General features: G+C 40.7%; 1 protein-coding gene across 1 annotated transcript in view; it reads right to left on the bottom strand.

Annotated features, from left to right (window-relative positions):
- The window catches only part of LOC306883750 (glycine receptor subunit alpha-4-like), a 46,120-nt gene extending 29,386 nt beyond the window's left edge, over nt 1–16,734 (bottom strand). The window contains exon 1 of the mRNA XM_079439202.1: nt 16,358–16,734. Coding sequence (XP_079295328.1) covers nt 16,358–16,425 — 68 coding nt within the window. The 5' untranslated portion in view covers nt 16,426–16,734. The remainder of the gene's footprint in view (nt 1–16,357) is intronic.
- Between the last annotated feature and the right edge of the window lie 5,865 nt (nt 16,735–22,599).

Here is a 22,599-nt window from a genome sequence, read left to right as displayed (position 1 = left end):
TTTTCTCACCTCGCCTGCAATCTTGAATATTTTTTCACAACCTTAAACAAAATCAAGTAAGTTTTTCCCTTCTTCCCTTATTTAATCAAAAATACAGAAAAATAGTCATATTGAGAAATATTACAACTTAAAATAAATGTTTATTTTTATATTAAAATAGTAGCATTTCTGCTACTTGTTTCACTTCTGTTTCAGTTTTTATAACCATTTCTTACTATGTGTAAGTCAGTTGTTGTTTTTAGCATGTGTGTTTGGCAGTGTTATTTTTTAGGATTACTGATAAACTATACTGTCGTGATTTGTATTTTTTATCTACACTGAACAAAATTATAAACGCAACACTTTTGTTTTTGCCCCCATTTTTCATGAGCTGAACTCAAAGACTTCTTCTATGTACAGAAAAGGCCTATTTCCCTCAAATATTGTTCACAAATCTGTCTAAATCTGTGTTAGTGAGCACTGCTCCTTTGTCGAGATAATCCATCCACCTGACAGGTGTGGCATATCAAGATGCTGATTAGACAGCATGATTATTGCACAGGTGTGCCTTAGGCTGGCCACAATAAAAGGCCACTCTAATTTATAATTTTGTTCAGTGTATTTTAATTTTAGTTAAATAATGTCTCAATTTATTATGTCTGTATAGGTCTTTTATTAAGTTTATTTTGATACTTCAACAAACTAAATGGAAATGAAATGATATATATTGAATTTATAAATGTGTGTGTGTGTGTGTGTGTATGTGTTTTTTTTTTTTTTTTTTGGTGTTTGGCTTAGTGTTATGTTAGAATCATTATTATACTCATACCTTTTGTTCTTTAATATTTCGAATTGTTTTTAGCTTTATTTTTAGTTTTTCATTTAAATGTTAAGTTTTGAAATTTTGTTGTATGCATTTGTCTTTTTTTTTTTTTTTTTTTAAATGTGTATAGGTAGCATTTATAAAGTTTTAGCTTTTAGTTTTGGATCTGTTTTTAGTTGTTTTAATACTACAATTGATTGCTTCTGTTGTCCTCATTTGTAAGTCGCTTTGGATAAAAGTGTCTGCTAAATGACTAAATAATAATAATATATTTTAAAATGTAATTAATTCCTGTCATTACTCCAGTCTTCGGTGTCACATTATCCTTTAGAAGACATTCTAATATGCTGATTTGCTAAAAAAAAATTATTCATTGTTCAATTATTCAATTATTCATTCATTTATTATCAGTGTTGAAAAGACTTCTTAATATTTTGTAGAGACTGTGATAGTTTTTTTTTTTTTTTTTTTATTTCTTTGGGAAATAGAAAGTTCAAAAGAACAGCATTGAAAGATAAATCTCCCGTTACAGTGTCACATTTGATCAATTTAGTACATCCATGCTAAATAGTATTAATTTTTGTATTAATTAATTCTGAATAGTACTGACTTCTTTAACATCCTGACAGTATATGTTTTATTCTAAAAAAAGTGTTTTACATAAAATGTGTGCACTTTGTACTGTATAAGAGAAAATGGAATGATGAATTTATCTGAAATGCATCAATTTTCTGAAACCTAAATGGAAACTCTCTGCTCCACTCCACTCGTCTCCAATGCAAAGACATCACTACAGAGAAGCAAGATTAGCCTTCTGGCAGAGGAGCACTGCCATGATTTTTCTCTGTGTGCCCATTCAGTTTAATGAAATGAGAGTTCAGAGAAATTGGGCTGGAATTCAGGTGTGACAGAGAAATGAAGGCCAGGAAACGGAAGAGTTTAATGAGTGAAGCTGAGCAGCATTGCAGAGTCACGCTGCTTACCTTCTCTCTGACAGACAATGCTATTTCCTGCTTATGCCCAACAACACATCTAACACGTGTACGTATGTACAGTAAATGTCTAATTAGGACTTGCAGCTTGCTACCTCAGGATGATAAATGTGGTCCATTAAATGCCTGTGCTGTATGAATATGGATGGACGTGTCAGTTCTCATCAGGTTCTGGATTATTTCCACGGACTTAAACAAGTCTCTGTATGCCATCCATCCACTCTGAGATCTGCTTATTGTTGTTTCACACATTTATCTGCTACACTCTCTAGCTTGCTCAGGTAATGAGGCCCTCCCGTCTGCTCGCCTTGGGGGCTGTGACGCTCTTACAGTTGTGCTGGGTAGTTCACAGCTGTCCTCCCTGTTTTCACTAGCTCTCCCCCAGGTGGTCCTGACTCATTCTACCTTCACATGGCTTCAACAACGCTCCACCTGTCTATGAAGTCTGTACTATGGGTCTAGTGCCAATTTGGGCAGAAAAGTGTGCAGAGAGGTCACTCGCTGCGTTTTAGAGCCTCCAGCTGTTCCAGCCCTCAATGTCAGTGTGTGCTTCTGCTTCGCATGCAAGAGACTGAGGACCACAATGGCTTGTGTTTGCGTGTACGTTCCCAGTCTTCGTGGGATTCTGGGAAAGGAACTCTTTGAGGTCCTGTGGTACACTGTGCACTCAGCATATGTTTCAAAAATAATTGTTGTTTTTCTTTCTGAACATATGCATTGCCATTTTTAAAGTATCAGTGCTTTTGATACTGTATTGTAATGTAGTTCTTTTAATCTAAAAATAACAGGGTTTAAATATTTCAAAATATAAAAAATTGTTGAGTATTTTTGCTGGTAACACATTACTATAAATTCTCTTTTAGCTCATCTGAACGCACAGAAACATTGAAAAATTCAAGCGGTTACAGACACATTGCAGTCCTCATTCAATTGAAGAGCAGTGCTTACCATAGCTAATGACATACAGTGAAACATCATTTGCTGTTATTTCACACTAAATTATGACAGAGCAAAATGTGACATTTATTATAATTGTTTGAGGTACACCTGTTATTTAAAGTTCATTTACAGTACAATAAAAGTTCTCAAAGATTTATCATGCTCTTTAATTATATACAGTATTTAATAGATTCATCATGCTCTTTAATTATTATATACAGTATATATATACGTGTGTGTGTACAGTATATAATATATATAAACAGTCTGATCATTTACAATTTAGACTTTAGACAATTTAAAGACAATTTACAACGGCTTTAAAATATAATCTTAAATCTTAATGGATATCTGTGCCTTTGGTAGTACTTGATATAGAAGTACTTGCTACCGATTACTGATTACTAATGATCAGTATTACCCAGCCTTATTCTGTGAAAGAATGACTGCAAAATAGCATTTTCTATATAGTATTAATTTTATGTGACTGCTTATTCAGTTGATACTTCCACAGTAGCGTGTTCCCGATAGTGTCAGAATGCTTGCATGTTTATCAGTTTCTGAAATCTGCAGAGGAAAATTGACAAATGCAGTGTCGTATGAATATTGCATTCGCAGAAACAATTTGCATACAATGCATTGCATGGATGCTGCACATTTTTTCAAATCTAGTACGAGAAGTACATCTGTATGCGATTTTGAATGCAGGTACTGTGATAAATGATAACAAATGGTCTGGATGAGCCATCAAGGTTTATATGCTAGCGTAGTGAGGTCAGGATGTTCCTCTCACCTTTATGGAGTGAGGCACATGGGACTTTAGACAGTCTGCTTGTCACGGTTGGTGGTTGTAGTCAAGGCGCCCACAACGACGAATAACAAAAGGTATATTTATTAGCATCAACACACTATAAACCAGTACAAACTTAAGATCCAACCAAGATGGGGACAAAACTGAATGCTTATAAAGAAACAGGAAACAAAGGAGCAAACTAGATAATTAATCAAACATGGGTGACAGGACTAAATGATAATGACTAATTAACTAAATCAGAACAGGAACTACCAAATAAGGTCAAAACAGAACTGAAAGGAAAACCGACATGTGACAGATATCGCCCCCCTCCCGGTAGGTGCGTCCCGCATCGTAACAGTAACATCGGGGAGGGGGGGCGGGCACCCTGGAGGCTGGCGTAGGACCAGGACAGGGAGGAGACAAGGGAAGCCTCCAGGGCGGATCTGGAGACTCGGGAGACCATGGCGGATCTGGAGACTCGGGAGGCCATGGTGGATCAGGAGACTCGGCATGCCATGGTGGATCGGGATCCTCGGGCGGCCATGGCGGATCGGGGTCCTTGGACTGCCATGGCGGATCGGGGAGCTCCGTGGCCCTGGCCCTTGGCCTGGCCACACAGGCAGAGACTATATGGCCCCCCCAAAAAAATTTTCTTTGGGCTGTTCCCCTCTGGGGGCCACACTGGAGGAGCGGGTTCTGAAGTGCGCTCTGGAGGAGCGGGTTCTGAAGTGCGCTCTGGAGGAGCGGACTCTTGGGGGCGCACGGGAGGCGCGGAGCTGGACGGAACCAGCGGAGACGAAGGAAAGCTGGACGGGACCAGCGTAGACGCAGGAGGGCGCTCTTGCAGCGCGGACACTTGAGGGTCGGGAACGGCACTCCTGGCCGTGGTCAGAGAACTGGATTCTCGGGATTCGGGATCGGCTCTCCTGGCCGTGGTTTGAGAACTGGATTCTTGGGTTTCGGGATCGGCACTCCTGGCCGTGGCTTGAGAACTGGATTCTCGGGGATCGGGATCGGCACTCCTGGCCGAGACTTGAGAACTGGATTCTCGGGATTCGGGAACGGCACTCCTGGCCGTGGTTTGAGAACTGGATTCTCGGGTTTCGGGATCGGCACTCCTGGCCGTGGCTTGAGAACTGGATTCTCGGGGATCGGGATCGGCACTCCTGGCCGAGACTTGAGAACTGGATTCTCGGGTTTCGGGATCGGCACTCCTGGCCGAGACTTGAGGACTGGATTCTCGGGATTCGGGAACGGCACTCCTGGCCGTGGTTTGAGAGCTGGATTCTCGGGGATCGGTATCGGCACTCCTGGCCGTGGCTTGAGAACTAGATACTTGGGGGCGCTCTGAAAGCGCGGATTCTTGAGGGCGCTTTTGCAGCGCGGTGCTGGGTGGAATCAGCGGAGACGAAGGAGAGCTGGATGGGACCAGCGGAGACGAAGGTGGGCTGGACGGGACCAGCGGAGACGAAGGTGGGCTGGACGGGACCAGCGGAGACGAAGGTGGGCTGGACGGGACCAGCGGGAACTCAGGTGGGCTGGACGGGACCCTCTTGCGAGGTGCAGGAATTGGAGGGCACTGACGAAGAGCTGGCACTGGAGGGCTCTTACGAGGAGTAGGCACTGGAAGGCACTGGCAAGAAGCAGACACTGGAGAGAGCACGGGAGCCGAGAACTCCGGGGGAAGAGCCTCATCCAATAGCCCCCTGTTCTGTGTCAGTGGACTCCTCCTATGCGTGGGCGGCGGAATCATCACCGTCGCGTTCGGCGCAACGTTCATCGCCGGTTGTGGCGGTTTCCTCCTCACCGCGGGCGGAACATTCTTCGCCGTGGACGGCGGCATCCACTTCGCCACAGGCGGAACAAATCTCTCCTGGGCTATGGGTTTGGGCGAGCGGCGAAAACTGCGAAAACTGTTTTCCCCAAAACTGCAGACCTGTATAAGCCGCGACAGGCAGCCCAACATCTCACGCACAACGGGCAGGGGCGAGCCGCGAACGGCGGCGTGAACCCCCGCAAACGACGGGAACAAGCTCAATCATTACGAGCGGTGATCTCATCTTCGGTAGTTGGTCGGATCTTCTGTCACGTTTGGTGGTTGTAGTCAAGGCGCCCACAACGACGAATAACAAAAGGTATATTTATTAGCATCAACACACTATAAACCAGTACAAACTTAAGATCCGACCAAGATGGGGACAAAACTGAATGCTTATAAAGAAACAGGAAACAAAGGAGCAAACTAGATAATTAATCAAACACGGGTGACAGGACTAAATGATAATGACTAATTAACTAAATCAGAACAGGAACTACCAAATAAGGTCAAAACAGAACTGAAAGGAAAACCGACATGTGACACTGCTCAAGCACACCTGAAATAACCACTTTAATTGGAGCACTCTCCAATGGACCTCACTACTCTGAACAAATGAGTAACAAATGATTTTTTCAGGCACTGTTGACCCACTGCAAACGAGTAGATTTTGGAGCTGGTTCATGCAGGAAGAGCTGTGATTAATCTTTATAAACAGAGAGAGGTACAGTTGCTCTCCCCTGAAGCGCTCAGTGTGGGTGGTATGTCATACACAAGCATCCTAGAGGCACTTAGTGGATGAAGTCCATACTTTGCTTAAGGGGGTAAAGGGATCCAGAGTCTAGACTAAGTTTGGCCTCACTCCCAGAAGCTCATCTGTATAAGTCTAAGTGACTATGTGCAGGACAGCACTGCTTCTTACTAAAAACAACTATAGAGAGTAAAATTCCTTCACTTCTTGTTCATTTACCTCAAATATGATTCGGATTTCTGTGATTGATCCATTGCTTATAAAGTGTCGTTTTCTTGTGAAATCTACTTAAGTGGGTAAACCAGGAAGTAACTAATCTCCTCTCCTTATAAGGCTGTTTTCACACTTGCTGTGTTTTCCAAACTTGAGTTTAATTCCACTACTGGTCTTTTTAACATTGTAATTTTAGGTTTAAACCATGGCATGTCAGCATCACAAGCACTAATGTCAGCTGTTTCCCACTGTAATGTAGTGTTAATCGTTGGGTTAACAGTGAATCAGTTTGATTTGTGATTTATTGGCTTTTGATTGACTACACAGTTTGATTTGATTAAAAGATTTGATTTAGTATTTTTTATTTATTTATTGTATTCTTTAAAGATGGCATGTGATGAAAATTGCAATGGTCACAATTCAAAATTCAAATCAATAAACGATGGATTATTATAAATAAAAAGTCTTTTTTTTTAAGGTAATCTGTTACATTTGCATCTTGTGCTACTTCCGTTTCATTGCAACTTTAAATTCTTTCCTTAGTGTATATTGTATATTAATAATTTGATTTGTGTTTTTAATCAACTTAGCCAACACAAAAGATTCTCTTTCAAAAAAACATCTAACCAATTGTAAATTTAACAAATGGCCTCAGATCACACCAAAAGCTCTAGCGTGAAGTGCCCTAAAACGTTTGAACGTAAAATCCTTACTGGGGTGTTTGAGAAACAGACTTTCAGATGAAGTCACCATGCTGCATGCCTTGAATGGCTCTGCACTGATTTAACTGCTAATAGCTCTGTGTTCTTTCCTGCTGTGTTCAAGCAGGGAATGTAGTCTCCAATCAAGAAGGTACACTGACAACACAACAGTCACACAGACAGAAATGTTCCATTGTATGGATGCAAATATTCCCTCTGACCTCCAGGAATCCTGCACTGATGCCATTAGTCAGTGCAAACAGGGTCTAATGTAGTCTGACTTGGGCCAGGAAGATTGGTGGCCAGAAACCTTCTTCTTGGACATCAAGATGAGGATGAAAATAAAGACAGAGAAGAAAGGGAAAACAGGGAAGTGATGTGGGAAGACCCGATGAGCTGATAGTGGTGCGCTTGGGTAATGGACGAGGTATGGGTTGGCAGCTGGTTGTGAAGACAGAGATAAAGAGAAAGCATGGTCATGCATGTCTAATTCAATCTTTTAGCTCTAGCTCTAATCCTTGGCAAACAGAAGGAAGCATATACAGGTTGTATACAATATGTAATATATCTCTTAATAATTTTCATTTGCCTTAGCTGGTTAAAAGACAAGACAAGATTAGGACTACTTGTCACATAGAGATGTTGTCAAAAGGGCTAGTAAATAAGGTTTAATGTAAAATTACACAAATACTTGATTGTCTAGCAGTGGCTTTGTATTTTGGTTTCAAGCACCCATTTTATTTAAATTTTTTTTTTAATTGCAAATATAGAATTGTTAATTTTATTAACCACAAATCCAATATCATCATTTTTACTGTTCCCATTCCTAAACAACTGAAGTTAAACCGATTATAGGTGAATAAATTAAGCTTTTATTTATTTAATATATTTATTTAATTCATTTTCACAGTCATTTTACTTTAATTTGATATTTTTGCTGATTTATTATGATTTTTTGTGTGTTTCATAATTTGACTTAAATTGTACTGAAAAGCCTATAATAGGATGATTAATGGCAATTTACAATGTGACAACTTACCACACTATAGGGGGTCAACATGTGTTCAGTAAACGGCACCTGTTTTTCCTATGTAATGATGGTACAAATGTCAGTGATTTTATATATATATTACAAATCATCCCATGAAATTTTCACTGGAGTCAAAAGTGAGACTCATATAGCATACTATATTTATGTTCATGATACATAATAGCATGGGTGGCGTTCCACTCCCTTAAATCAAGGGAAACAAAATTAGTCTATTTTACGTAGGCAAAAGTAAATAGACAAATTAGATTTTTTTCTGAATAAAATAGCTACCTATATTAGGATCATATAAGCATTTTATTGTTTATTAGACTGATGTCATACAGTCACAAGAACTGACATAACTTTCTCTGTAATGGCCTTATGTCTGTTTGTCTTCGAAATATAGCAGTTACGGTTAATACCATTAACTCAGACTCAGTGGCTCCATCCTCATGACCTGATGTACTTCCCTTGTCAAGACAGTCAGTCAGTCAGTCATGCTAATGATTCTGAATGTATTTCTGAATCCTGTGGCATGACCTAGGCTGTTTACGTCCTCCTTGACCACTGCTGCTTTTCTCTTGAGAAACTGCAGCTGCTTCCGTTTTTCCATTAGGAAAAAAATCCTCTGTCGTACAGGGTTAATGGATAAGGCCATAAGCTAAATAGATCAATAAACCGGAATTGTCATGGCAACTGACTGGCAGAGCAAATCTCCAGCCGCTAGCATCAGTGCTCTCGTAACTGCCGTGACACCAGTAATATCAATAAACCAAACACTGGGTCGGCGTGGCCCAGTTTCTGAGCCCGTCTGGAGGTCAGAGCGTTAGTCAGGCATTTACTGAAAATCTGTGATTAGCACTATTGAATTTAATTTGTTCCTACAATAGTGCGCCGGAGTCAAGGGGTGCCCTTACAGAGGGTAATAATTTATTCAGCGTTCAATGGAATTACACGGCTCCAGCGTGCTTGTGTTCTCATTTCATGCCGAAAAAAGTGTCGCCTCGCTCCCTGACATTGTGTTATCTGACACGCACAGTTGTAATCCCCACTTCAACTTCCATCTCCCCCACCCACCTCCCAAAACTGCTTCACCAGCCATGCGTAACATAGGCTATTGAAAAGGAAAGTGGAGCAAAAGATAAAGAGAGAGACGGAGAGACTGGTGTGTCCTGGTGGGTGTTATCACTTGTGTCACTTGTATCCATCCCTAAAGTAAATGACCTTGTGTCATGTAGCACACTCTGGGAATGTGCTGTTTGCATGCTTAATTTTCCTGATCTGCAGGTATTGCGTTCATTTGTTCCCAATGGCTATGCGATTGTATTATTTTTAAATTAGAAACAGCACCTCCTGCCAAGACCTCTGTTTGCTTCCTATTATCTTTTTCTAAGATCTCCCCTCAGGATTAGATGAGTCAAAGCTGTCCAGCTGTTATGAGATCTTCTGCTTCAGCCAAACAACTTTGTTATACTATCATCGGATGTGACAAAGTGACCAACATGCACAGTGGCAAGACAAATGCTCTGTTCCAAAGCCTATAGTGAGCTGAATATAGAGGCAGAATTTGAAGGCATGAAAGGTTGTTTACAAGAGGTGCTACCTCCATAAGACACTTTGTTTTGGCCAAATTCTGGGACCAAATTCTTTGTAGATATATTCCAGTATTTCCCATTAAGTCTTACACTTCTCATAACAACATAAAAGGTCGGTAATATTGTGTTTTGCTGCATTTCACTGGCAAAGCATCTATCAATCGAACTAATCAAAATCGCGAAAAGGCTTAATGCATTTATCAAATTGCTAAAGGTTGCGATTTCATTAAATACATTGAATACAAAACTATTTTGCATTGTGTTCATTTACAGTACATGCGAGCAGCTGATGATCCGTTGTTTTTAGCATCTCAGAGCTGCTCGGATCACAGTAATGCTGTAGTAAACCCAATTTCTCCATGTACTGTGAGTTTAATGTGCATTTGGGAACGCAGTGTGCTGTAGTTATGCTTTTTCACATAATTTTCACCAGTTTTGTAGACAGATGATTACAGCATTTTCTTGGCTTTGTAATTAATTGCCTTTGTAAACCTGAAATCTAGAGGTCTCTCTGCAGTTTTCTGCCGAAATTATTAAAGTTCTCTTGCAAGGTTAGAAATGAAGACATAATTATTGTAATTTTGCTACTGTAGTGTACCATTGCTACCAGTACCATCCTTATATTAAAATAGTAATGTATTTCTTAAAGACATAAAATTAATTAAAACATTTTTTTATAATAATAACATTAAAATGTGAATGTAATGTGAACGGAGACACTATCACAAGTAAAAAAAAAAAAAAAAGTTTGAGTTAAGTCCCTAAAGTCAGGTCCATGCACCATTTTATTAATTCAATACTAAAAACCTTATTTGTAAAAAAAGAGAAGCTATTACAATAGTTTGGTGTAATTAAAAATTAATCATATTTTACAACTGCTTATGACAGTATTGCTAGCTTAGCAGCAGGCTAACATTGAAGTACTCCCATACACTATTTGTGCAGAGCAGAGACTTGCTGCCGTGAACATTCCATGTTTGAGGTTCTGTGGTGGTATTGATGCTTGCATAGAAGACAGGGTCCTATGTAATGAATTGCCTTTCATTACATTTTGGAACAGCGCACTATATAGATTTCTATAGAGTATATATTTCTTCAAACATCGATCTATATGATGTTCCATCTCCCCTCCCACTAATTCCTTGGATGCTCACCTGTTTCGCTGTCTCTGAATTAGTAACAACATAAAGACTCCTTTATGTGCTTTTAATTGCGCTGAAAATAATAGATCAATGTAGCAACCTCCAGTAGGGTTTTTCCAATAGGGCTTCAATCTGTCAAACCTCGAGCAGGAGGAGAATCCCACAGGCCCTTCATTTAAATGAGACGCTGTGGCCCAACTGCATTAGTTACACTTCATGTTGTGCTTCTCTTGCTGTGGTGCTGTATGGGAGCTGGCAGTGGAAAGAAATTAATTTCACCATAGCCCACTGGCTATGCACTCAGACTCAAAATCATTTTTGCCAGGTTAAGAGTCAAGTACCAAAAACGAAAGGGAATAGTTTATGTTTGGGAACATTTCTGAACAAATGTACTGGTCTCTCTATCACTGCTTAACTTTTAACAAGATCCCTCATCCTTTTAGACCTCTGTTCTGCCCCACATGCAGTACACCTTACACTTTGTAAAAAGCGAAGGGCACGCACATTTCTCACACCTCAATGGTAAGAGAAATTGCCCAGGAACAATCATTCACACTGCTGCACAGCGGTCTGTCACCTCTCAGCTGTATGTTAATGCTCACATCACTGAACCACTTGTGCTGCTATCCCACAGTTTTGTTGCAAACCCTGGGTTAAATCTGCCCTGCCATCTACCGCTCTGCATATTGTTGTATGCTCTCTTTGTTTTCACAGTAGAGCTGCTGAGGTAGACAGACAAATATTTGTGGGAGAGGTGCAAGCACTGGTGGCAAAATGGGTGAATAACAATGTTGTATCAGAGTTGCTTGTTGAATCCTGATTAGCAGATTTTTAAAAAAATCCAAAAAGTGGTTAAAAAGAACTAAAATTAGTTTTGTAATAGAATATAATTATTAAAGGATTGTTTTACACTATTACAAAAGATTTATATTTATAATAAATAACTATTCTATTTTTAAACTTTCTATTCATGAATCAAGAATCCTGAAAAATGTATCAGAATTTACATTAATATATTAAGCTGCATAACTGTTTTCAACATTGATAATAATAAGAAATATTTCTAGAGCATCAAATAAGCTTATTAGAATGATTTCTGAAAGGTCGAGTGACACTAAAGAATGTAATGGCTGCTGAAAATTCAGCTTTGCTGTCACATGAATAAATTACATTTTAAAATATATTAAAATATAAATCAGTTTTTAAAATTGTGTATATTGTGCATAAATATATATGTGTATAACTCTATACATACAGTATATATATATATATATAATTTATATATATATTTACTGCATTTTGGATCAAATAAATGCAGCCTTGGTGAGCATAAGACTGTAGAATATCAGATACTGAATCAGACAAATTTAAGATGCGATCAGAACATTGAAGCATGAGGAGCTGGAATCCCACCGAGAGGCCCAAGGAAACAGGACAACGTCGTAAATCAGATTCCTAGCTCCAACTAATCTGAAGCAAGCAAACTAACCAACAAGCCTCTTTCACAAAACAGCTTACATCCTTGAGACAAAAGAACACTTATTGATAATTCCAATTCAGGATTCCAGGATTCCAATTCCAAATTTGTTGCAAATAATCAAGACTGATGGTCAAAGAGATGGCCATCACGTGTTCCACGATTGAATTCACGAGCTTCCTTAGACTGACTTCTCCCCCACATAGAAGCCAGACCAAACCAAAATTCCTTTGTCTAAAGAACATGCCTTCATTCTCCATAGAACTACACAAAGACTTTCTTTTTAATATGCACATAAAATCATCCTAAAAGGACATTTCTATGCAGAACCCATTATTATGTTTGTAACCCACATATTAGACTATCATGTTTTAATCAAATATTATGTATGTCTTTTTAATCATTATTGAATAGCTGAAGGATTCATATGCGTGTTTGGTATGTATGAGTTTGAAAAATCATGCTTTAAATGTTTCTTCCAATCAATTCTTTGTCAAATGCATCATAGTCTTGTTATAGAAATCATGTTCAAAAGTATACTTTGCAAGAGCCTGTAAAGTTCTGACCTCTGAACAGATAACATGTTGATTTATTAGTGGGGTGGAGAAACAAAGATGGGACGGTCTGAAAGCCGAGTTTAAAAACTCAGGACACCATCAAACTCTCTCTTCTTCTTAAAATACTCTCTTACAAACTCTTGGTCCTCTCCCTTCTCCTCTTCTTCTCTTTTGCCCCCGTGTTTTGACGCTGCTCTTTGAGAGTGCTCTGGCCCACGTGCCAGCTGCTACCACAATGAGAAGAAAACCAACCTAGTCTCGCTACATCCTTTTATTCTTATTCTTTTACTTTAGTTTCTTTTCTTCCGTGTAGTTTCGTGTTCTAATGTAAGTTTGCTGCAAAGTTCAGCTCCGACTGCACCCGCTTCAAACTTCAACCAGACCAACTCCGCATCCTCAGCCAACACCCAAGACTTCACTTCAAAGACTACTGAACCAACCAATCAGACACTTCGGGGAACCCCCCTGTCTGCAACGACGACAACGACGACACAAAGGAAACCCCTTAACATAGGCAAAACAAGCAAGTAACACCTCCAGGTTCTAACTGAATCGGTGTATTTAATATAAATTTTAGCCTCATTGAGAAACTCAAAGCGAGGGTTAAATAAGTGATTGATGGTTGCTCAGGTCTATGCAATTGAACAGCTGTAAACTTGGGATTTCACATTTCCATTCTCTTAAACTCATCCTTTCCTTACTTTCTCTCTTTCTGCAACGTGTGAATGTGTGAATGTGTTAGATTAGTTTATGTCTTAGGTTTATATAAATAAAATCTGATTTATATTGAAAAGAGAAGTATCTTGTGGTTTGTGCCCACAAGTTAATGTCTTAAACTGCCGATCTTGTTACTGTGCTATTAAATAGTGTTTTCACTATATTTTGGATTTTAATATCCAGTGCAGAGTTTGTTATACGGCTCGTTCAGTGAATCGCTGTAAAAGTGAGTCTGTTCAAATTCCTTATAAAATCATAAATGATTCCCTTTGAGCTAAATGAAAATATTTATTTAAATTACATATTAATATTAAGTTTTTTTTATTACGTTACAAGAGACTTCTCTCAAAAACATGAAAAAATCTTACTTATCCTATTTGGTAGTTTATATAAAATGTAAAAAACAATAATAAAAAAAATACATATATATTAATATGTAAATATGCTAAGATTTTTTTTATTATTATCTATATCTATTATAGTAATTATAATTAATTACATTATATATTATCAGCACAGCTACTTTATTATATTATATTATAGTCACACTTTATTTTCAGGTCCAATTTTCCCTATTAATTAACTCTTGACTATGACTTTTGCCACAAACTCCTAATTATTGCTTAGTAAGGTAGTTGTTAAGTTTAGGTATTAGGGATGTAGAATATGGCCATGTAGAATATGTGCTTTATAAGTACTAATAAATAGCCAATGTGCTAGTATTATGCGTTCAAATAAGCAACTAGTTAATAGTGAGAATTGGTTCCTATACTAAAGTGTTACCTATATTATATTATATGTTTACATGTAAAATATTTATTAGAGTTTAAATTATTTATCATATAGAGACTGTGGAGCACTTGAGGTACAGTATTGCTGGGGACGATGGGCATTATTCAAAAATATTTCAGATTCAGTCAGCCAATCAGAATCAAATATTCCATAGGCGTGTGCAGTGAATCTATATATAACAAGTGTTTTGCGCAGTGACCCCTGACCTCTGCATTAGTATTGCTGCTGAGAGCTGTACTGGTGTGACTTTGGGGTCAGATTTGGCACACACTCCTGATTGGTAGAAATGGTGTACTTATGCCTGAAAATTTGTGCGTAGCCCAGCGCTAATAACTGTGTACTGCTTCATTATTAATTAGACACATAGTTTGAGCTGCACAAACCTCCTTTTGTTTTCAATCTCGGCATCTTTTATTTCTTTACAAATCCCACTGTTTGTGCCTTGACAGACGTCTTTATTTCACACAGTGCCAGATGCTCTTTCAAGATGCTCTACGCTAGTCTCTTTTCTCGAGGTAATGTTCTTTCTATGTTTTCCCTGAGGTTATACTCTATTTAAATCTTTCATTATGAAACCAAAAGATGTCTGTGAAAACAGATCACTCAGTCACCACACAGCTGACCTGTAGACTGCACAGACATGCTGAGGCTGCTCTGAATCACTCTGCCTCCCAGTATTTTTTGTAAGTTCCTGCCGATATCTGCGGCCACGCTCGTGACCTGTCTACCTGCTAATCAGCCACCTGCTGGATTTCTACCCAGGTCTCTGCACTGCTCCTTTCACAGTCATTCTCGCCCCCTCACCTCAGAGTCGGACAGCTCAGCCCAAACAGCGCTCATCTCTGCCTCCATGTTCTGTCCGCTCTGAAACACCCACACAGTGTCTGCAGGTTGACACACTGAGCTGGTCAATGCCATCGCTAAAGAATGTCATCTCCCACCTGCAAGTTACACCACAGGCCCTTCAGAGACACCGAAGCCTTTCTGTGCTCGTGTGTACATGTAACATGTGACACACCGCAACATCTACAACATGTTCCTCTGCCTGTCACCCTGTCCCTAGCTGTCTCATGCACTCCTGCCTCACACCTTTTCTAGTTGTACCTTTCGTAACATCATCATGACTCCCAGCACTTTTCCTGTAATTTCATCTAGACTGACTTCACTCCATCTTCTCTTCATCCCTCGCTCTGATTCTCGATAGAGTTCCCGTCAGTGTCTCACTCTCTCAGAGCGGATGTTCGACGGCAGACCCAGACTTTGGTATTATGCAAATTTAACTCCAGCCTGTTCACACCTGGATGCAATGGGGCATGAAACAGGGAGTGCACTCGCTGCAAAACTATTCACTTTTTTCATTCAGACAGAGAGAGAGGGAGGGGGGAAAATCGTTTTCCTTTTTTAACAGTTGCTGTATTTAGCTTCTTTAAATTGTTGGATGTTTTTCTTAATTTAAAAAGCATATGGCTTCAGTAGCATATGGCTTCATCTTTCAAATTCTTCAAAATCTTGCTTTTTGTGAATTAATAAAATATAGAGACAAAACCCTTACTGTGAGCTAATGGGTTTTGTGCTGTTGGATATTGTTTATGCTGTTTCTTATGCACTCCAGGCTATACATTTTTTTTTTCTGCTAAAAAAAATGGATCAAAAATGGTATTATATATATTAAAATTTGTATTTATTTATTTTACAAAGAGCTTTTTTCAGCAGCTTTCATCTCTCCTTTCAAAAATGCTGCATAGAATTTTTGAATGTGCTTGAATTTGTAGTATTATTTTTTTTAATGACCACATTTCCATAGACTGACTGTTCTCTGTGTTGAAAAAGTTTAAATTCACCAGTCATTATAAACTAAGATAAACTAAGATACTTTTTTTTTTTTTTTGGCATTTTTGATCCAAAATCTCTCCCAACAATAACTCTTAAGAAAATAAGAAAATAAATCAATATGGTATTTCTCACAATATGCACTGTGCAAAGAACCACAAAAAATATATAGATATGCATGCTATGGAAAACCACTGCTTGTCTTACCTGATAAAGCCCCCTTGGAAAAAGAAAAAAGACAATATGTATAAAATCCTTATGACCTGAGGGAGCATTCTCTTGCTCAGTCTCTCTCTCTCTCAGACCGTTTGAAGAACTTACAGTCTACAGAATTACCAAATCCAAAGAGGAGCAGGTAAAACTTGACAGGAATGCATTGTCTTGCAGAGTGATCCGAGCCTGTCTGTGAAGAAACTTCTTCTGCCTTCCTCCCTGCTCACTTCTGCTGGCTGGAAAAACCTCCACAGTGGCCACCCACCCTCAGATGTCAGGGAGAATAGGTGAGAGAGCAAGCATGTCTGTGTGTCTGGGTTTGTGTTTTGAAGAGACTATGTGCTTTTCCCTTTCTTTCTCGCTCTTTTTTTATGGCCAGCTGCTCGCTACAGGAATTATAATGGAGAAGATTTAAAGGGCCAGAAGCACATTTGAAGGCAGGGAGATGGCGTGCGGTGAGCCCACTGAGAAGCGGAGCAGAAAGAGGAGGATCTAAGAGATCAGAGAGGGGGATGAAGGTTTTTTCTGGCTTTGTTTATGTTAGTTATTTTTCTCTCTCTCTTTTTCTCAATGTGGAAAACTAACCACTTTAAGGCTTTGCTTCAGTGCACAGACGTATGTGTGTGTGTGCTTGAAGGAATGAAGGAGATCCAAAAACATGAGAGCAAGAGATGTGCTTATAACATATGCTAGATTTCGTATTAATATTTTAAAGCTGGCTTATAAATACCATGTACCTTAAAGTGATAATGGAGAGTAGCCTACAGTATGTACATTATATACATGACACCTGCTCTAATTAAAGGACTTCAACATATAAAACAATTAAAAATTTAAACAGTGTAATGTTTGTTCCTCTAGCATTACAAACAAGAATAAAATATGTAAATATTTCAAGTAAAAGTGTTTTTAATTCAATTATAAATACATTTGATTCAATAAAATTTTAATTAAATCTGAACAATTCAGACCAGCACCAAACCTATATATCAGACCAGCATGTAAATTCCATTCAGCAGGGTGCTGAAGAAAACATTTTTTTTAAAGGGGCTGTTTTTTTCCTTTGTAAACTCGAGATGAAAAGGCACCACAAGAGAAATTTCATTCTGATTGAAAAATTACTTGGGGCTCCTGACCATCAAATTACCTCAGCTGGAGTCATTCATCTTCTCAGGGGATGACACCGCTGATACCACCGTCTCCTAAGGAGATAAAGGTCTCGTTCTTTTTAATCTTTTCAGGGGAAAACACGTGAGATTAAACACGCACCTCTGCAATTATCTTTTTGCTTCTGGTGTACAGAGCCTGGCTTATGAAAGATGCATTAGAGCCTTTTAAAAGAATGAATCCGAAATGTGAAGCTTGAAAACATAAGCAACCCCTCTTCATTTCTGTTCTTTGATATGACCGTGAAATTCACTGCCTCAGAACATCCCAGAGTGAATCCAGCCTAAGATTTTGCTGTATATAACAAGATTGTCTGTCTGTCTGTCTGTCTACATTTCTTTTACAATAAAAAACTGTGTTTAGACTGTGTTTGTACCCCTCAGCTTAGGGGTGTCAAGGCTGCAGGTGCCAATACTGCTGTAGCACCTTTATGCTGTGCTGACTTTATGGTTTCCCTTGTGTATGGTGCTCAAATGGCTGTAGGTTGACACAAAGAGCCCTATAGGACTGCTGACATATGGATCTGGAGATCCATCTGTCACCTTGCTGCGACCAAACACCATGAAGGGGCATAGAAGTGGAAACCAAATATAGTCGAATATCAATTGCTGTGACACCATTGCCCTATTGGCTGCTATGGCTTGGCCACAAATCAAGTCGCTAAGTCACCCGTTTGTACCCGTTGTCTGTTTCTGTTGTCCTTCACAGCTTCACGAGTCCTGTTGTCTTCTTGATTCACTATACTGTTGTGCTGCAGAACTCAGTGAATCCACCAACAGGTATCACTGAGCATTTATCCACAAATCTTTTCTGATCTGTAGGGTTTAGACTTGTCTTGTGCATTTTACAAAATGATACACCAATTAATGCATTAATGTAATGTCTCTGAATTATCATCTTATGTGGGTTAATTATTGCAATGTGTAAAAATTATTTGTTTTAATAACAGAACAATCATTATTAGGTTAGGTTATGTAAGTTAATAGACATAAACATATGACCATTTAATATAATTAAAATTTATTGTAGAATTGTGTCTTACGGAAGTCTGAAGGAGTGATTAAATGTGTTACTTTTTGTCTTATTATTTTATGAATAATTAATTGTACTATTTCATTATGTTAAAAGAGCCCTTAAAAATATTAAAATATTTGAATGAAACGTAGTATGAAGCTTGAATAATCCCTTTTAGACTGTGAACAGACTGAGTTAAAACTACAACATAAAATAATCTCAAAAGCCGGGTGTCTAAATGCAGCAAAGAGATATTTAGACAGTTAATCAAATTTTTACATGGCTAAGGGGTGTTTTACATCTTTACTCATTTAGTTCTTTATGCATATCACTCTCTCATTTTGAGAATGTCCCTATTTGAAAATGGTGCACATAACAATTAAGCTTGATTGTCTTTTTTCATCCAGAGCAGACTGAATTACAGTCTCAAGTATCTGTGATGACCCTCTTCCTGATCCACAATGACACACTAAAGAGCCAGCAACTTGCTTCATTTAAAATGTTTGCTATTTGCTTTTTTCAGTGGTATTTAGTATGTCTTTGTTTGAACTATTTCAGAATGGCAGTTTCATTGCATTTTAAATTGTTTCGATTGTTAATTGTCTGCTGTTACATATCAAACCTTCAGATCAATAATCGCCCAAACCACGGATGACAAGAATGTCACAGTTTGTGATTTAGTTTGATGTCAAGAGTCAGTGCTCATATAGATCTATATGATTAGTATTAAATAAGAAAGTCTACTCTTCATAGATCCAAAAATCTTAAATGGTCTTTAAGAAAAGCGTTCATATAAATCTGAATGCAGTTTTGGATGTCAGAGGGGTTTGTGAGGCTATTGAGAGAGCATGAATCTCCCCAGTATGTGCCTGCTCATATCTCAAGCCCTCATGCATAAAGATGCCACTCTCCTCTTTAAATTCAATCTCTGTGGCCTTTATCTGCTCTCACATGAATTTTCATACTTCTGTGGAACTTCTTTCCTTTCTGATTAGACATGCCCTATTTGAATTAGTTACTACTACTTGATTGAGGAATGCTTTCATGAACATTAATGTTGACGGAGAGCACTTAATGCCTTCGGTACCATATTAAGTCAGTCGAGGGCAAGCATCCAAACCAACTTAGTTACTTAAAAGGGTGTTAGATTGAGCTTTGTAATGAGTGTGGGAATTAAATGCTAAATAGCACTTAAAATGTGAGGGTAAAAATTCTGTTGTACACACCTAGTTCCTAATTTGAATGGATGAAACATGTTAACGATTAAAATAACTGATATTAAAGTGTTTTTCATTTAACATGATGGATAAAATGCAATCACAGGGTGTTGGGTATAAAGAAGAATGGGCAGACAGAGGCTTTCAGATATAAACATCAGCATACATGAATAATCACAATCATTTTCTAGTCTTTATGTGCCATTTATTATCAATTCAGTGGCTATTGATTGTGTATTATTTGCTGTTGTAGCATTATATATATATTTACAATCACCCATACTGTTATTGATCCCAGCATGTAGGCAAAGTTGCTCAAAGTCAGACAGCAACCCCTCCAGCTCCCCTCAGTTCGAACAGTGGGGTTTCACATGGTATCTGGTCCATCTTAATAAACACTTGTGCAGGATAAGGCATCTCAGCACATTTCATTTGTCACTTCAGGCCTGTCATGCTGCTCTGGGAGCAAGGAGCGAGGAGACACGGAGAATCTTGAATGGACAATGTTTATTTAAATCAACTCATGGAACGTGGAAATCGGGGAGTAGACAAACAATACAGGACATGGGAGACAGGGAGACACAGGGCTTAAGAGCACTGGGAAATAATGAACTGATAACTAAAGGGAACGAGGACAGGAACAGGAACACCAAATATGGGCACGAGAGGAGGGGAAACACGAGACACAGAGAGACAAAGTCTGACATTACGCCCCCCACCGGAAGGCGCGTCCATGCGCCATACACCATCCAATGGGGAGGGAGGGTAGGCACTCTGGAGGCCTCCAGGGATCAGGGGGCAGGGCTACCGGCCTCCAGAGCGGCGCCCATTCCGGGAACCATGGCGGGACAGGGGACTCGGGAGGCCATGGCGGGACAGGAGACTCGGGAGGCCATGGAGGATCCGGGGACTCAGGAGGCCATGGGAGGACAGGAGACTCGGGAGGCCATGGCGGGACAGGAGACTCGGGAGGCAATGGCAGATCAGGGGAGTCCAGTGGCCATGGCGGATCAGGGGAGTCCGGCGGCCATGGCGGGACCGGAGACTCGGGAGGCCATGGCGGGACTGGAAGTTCCGTGGCCTTGGCCTTCGGCCCGGCCACATCGGCCGTGACCATAGACTTGGACGGCCATAGCGGATCAGAGGGCTTGGACGGCCATGGCGGATCAGGAAGCTCCGTGGCCTTGGCCCTTGGCCCGGCCACCCAGGCCGTAACCATATGGCCCCCCCAAAAAAATTTCTTGGGGAAGTTCCCCTCTGGGAGCCACTGAGGAGCGGGCTCTGTAGGGTGGTCAGACGGCGCAGACTCTGGGGGTCGCTCTGAAAGCATGGACACTTGGGGGCGGTCGGGCAGCGCGGAGCTGGACGGGACCAGCGGAGACACAGGAGGGTGCTCTGGAAGTGGAGACGCAGGAGGGTGCTCTGGAGGTGCAGACACTTGAGAGCGCTCTGGAGGCGCAGACACTTGAGGGTGCTTTGGAGGCGCGGAGCTGGACGGAACCAGCAGAGACGCAGGAGAGCTGGACGGGACCAGCGGAGACGCAGCAGCGCTGGACGGGACCAGCGAAGACGCAGGAGAGCTGGACGGGACCAGCGGAGACGCGGGAGAGCTGGAGACGCGGAAGAGCTGGACGGGACCAGCGGAGACGTGGGAGAGCTGGACGGGACCAGCAGAGACTTAGGAGGGCACTTGCGAGGAGAAGGCACTGGAGGGCACTTGCGAGGAGCAGGCATTGGAGGGCGCTGTCGAGGCGCAGGCACCGGAGGACACTTGTCCTTCTCTGGCGGGCTTGCATTCTCGGATGGCAGGCTTGCCATATCTTCGGCAGGCGGGCTTGCAATATTTTAGGCAGGCGGGCTTGCCACATTCTCGGATGGCGGGCTTGCCATATCTTCGGCAGGCGGGCTTGCCATATTCTTGGATGGTGGGCTTGCCACATTCTCGGATGGCGGGCTTGCCATATCTTCGGCAGGCGGGCTTGCCATATTCTTGGATGGTGGGCTTGCCATATTTACCACCGATGGGCTTGGGAGTGCCACGATCGGCGGCTCTAATTTTGCCGTGGACGGCGGCTGGCTTGAGGGAATCACGGAAGGTGGCGGGCTCGGGAGAGCCAGAAACGGCGGCGGGCTTGGGAGAGCTGCGGACGATGACGGGCTGGTTCTGGCTCGGGCCCGGACGTCTCCCCCGGGAGGTCCATGGGGCGGTGGTAACAGGCCCCGAGCCGGAACAGGTAGAGGATGGCCGCGTCGTGCAGCTCCATCACCGCGGCGAGCCCGCAGAACTCCCCGGCGTACTCCACGAAGGGGAGATCACGTAGGATGAGGGCGCGGAGGCGGGCGGTAAACTCCATCGCCGCCGAGGGGGAAAAAACAGGAACAAACAAAAACTATTCAAAAAACGGAAAACAAAACAGGGAAAGAGAAGTGCCGCTTACTTCAGTTTGGGTCCTGTATTCTGTCACGCTGCTCTGGGAGCAAGGAGCGAGGAGACACGGAGAATCTTGAATGGACAATGTTTATAATGAAAATAATGAACTGATAACTAAAGGGAACGAGGACAGGAACAGGAACACCAAATATGGGCATGAGAGGAGGGGAAACACGAGACACAGAGAGACTAAGTCTGACAAGGTCTTTGTTGTGTTTTTACGTCTCCGTGTTTTAAATAATGCTTCAAAGCTGCACATATTTCATACTCTAAGGCTGATATTTCTTCCCTTTAGCTGACACATAGTTACATTTACATTTATATTTAGTCATTTGGCAGACGCTTACATTGGTTACATTGGAATCTGTGAAATTCAAGGAGGATGATAACCTTTGTAGAAAGTTACA

This window comes from Barbus barbus (genome assembly GCF_936440315.1).
Source record: "Barbus barbus genome assembly, chromosome: 17".
In the NCBI taxonomy this organism is placed as follows: domain Eukaryota; kingdom Metazoa; phylum Chordata; class Actinopteri; order Cypriniformes; family Cyprinidae; genus Barbus; species Barbus barbus.
Note: the sequence above shows the minus strand (reverse complement) of the source record. Positions and strands in the feature narration are given on the sequence as shown.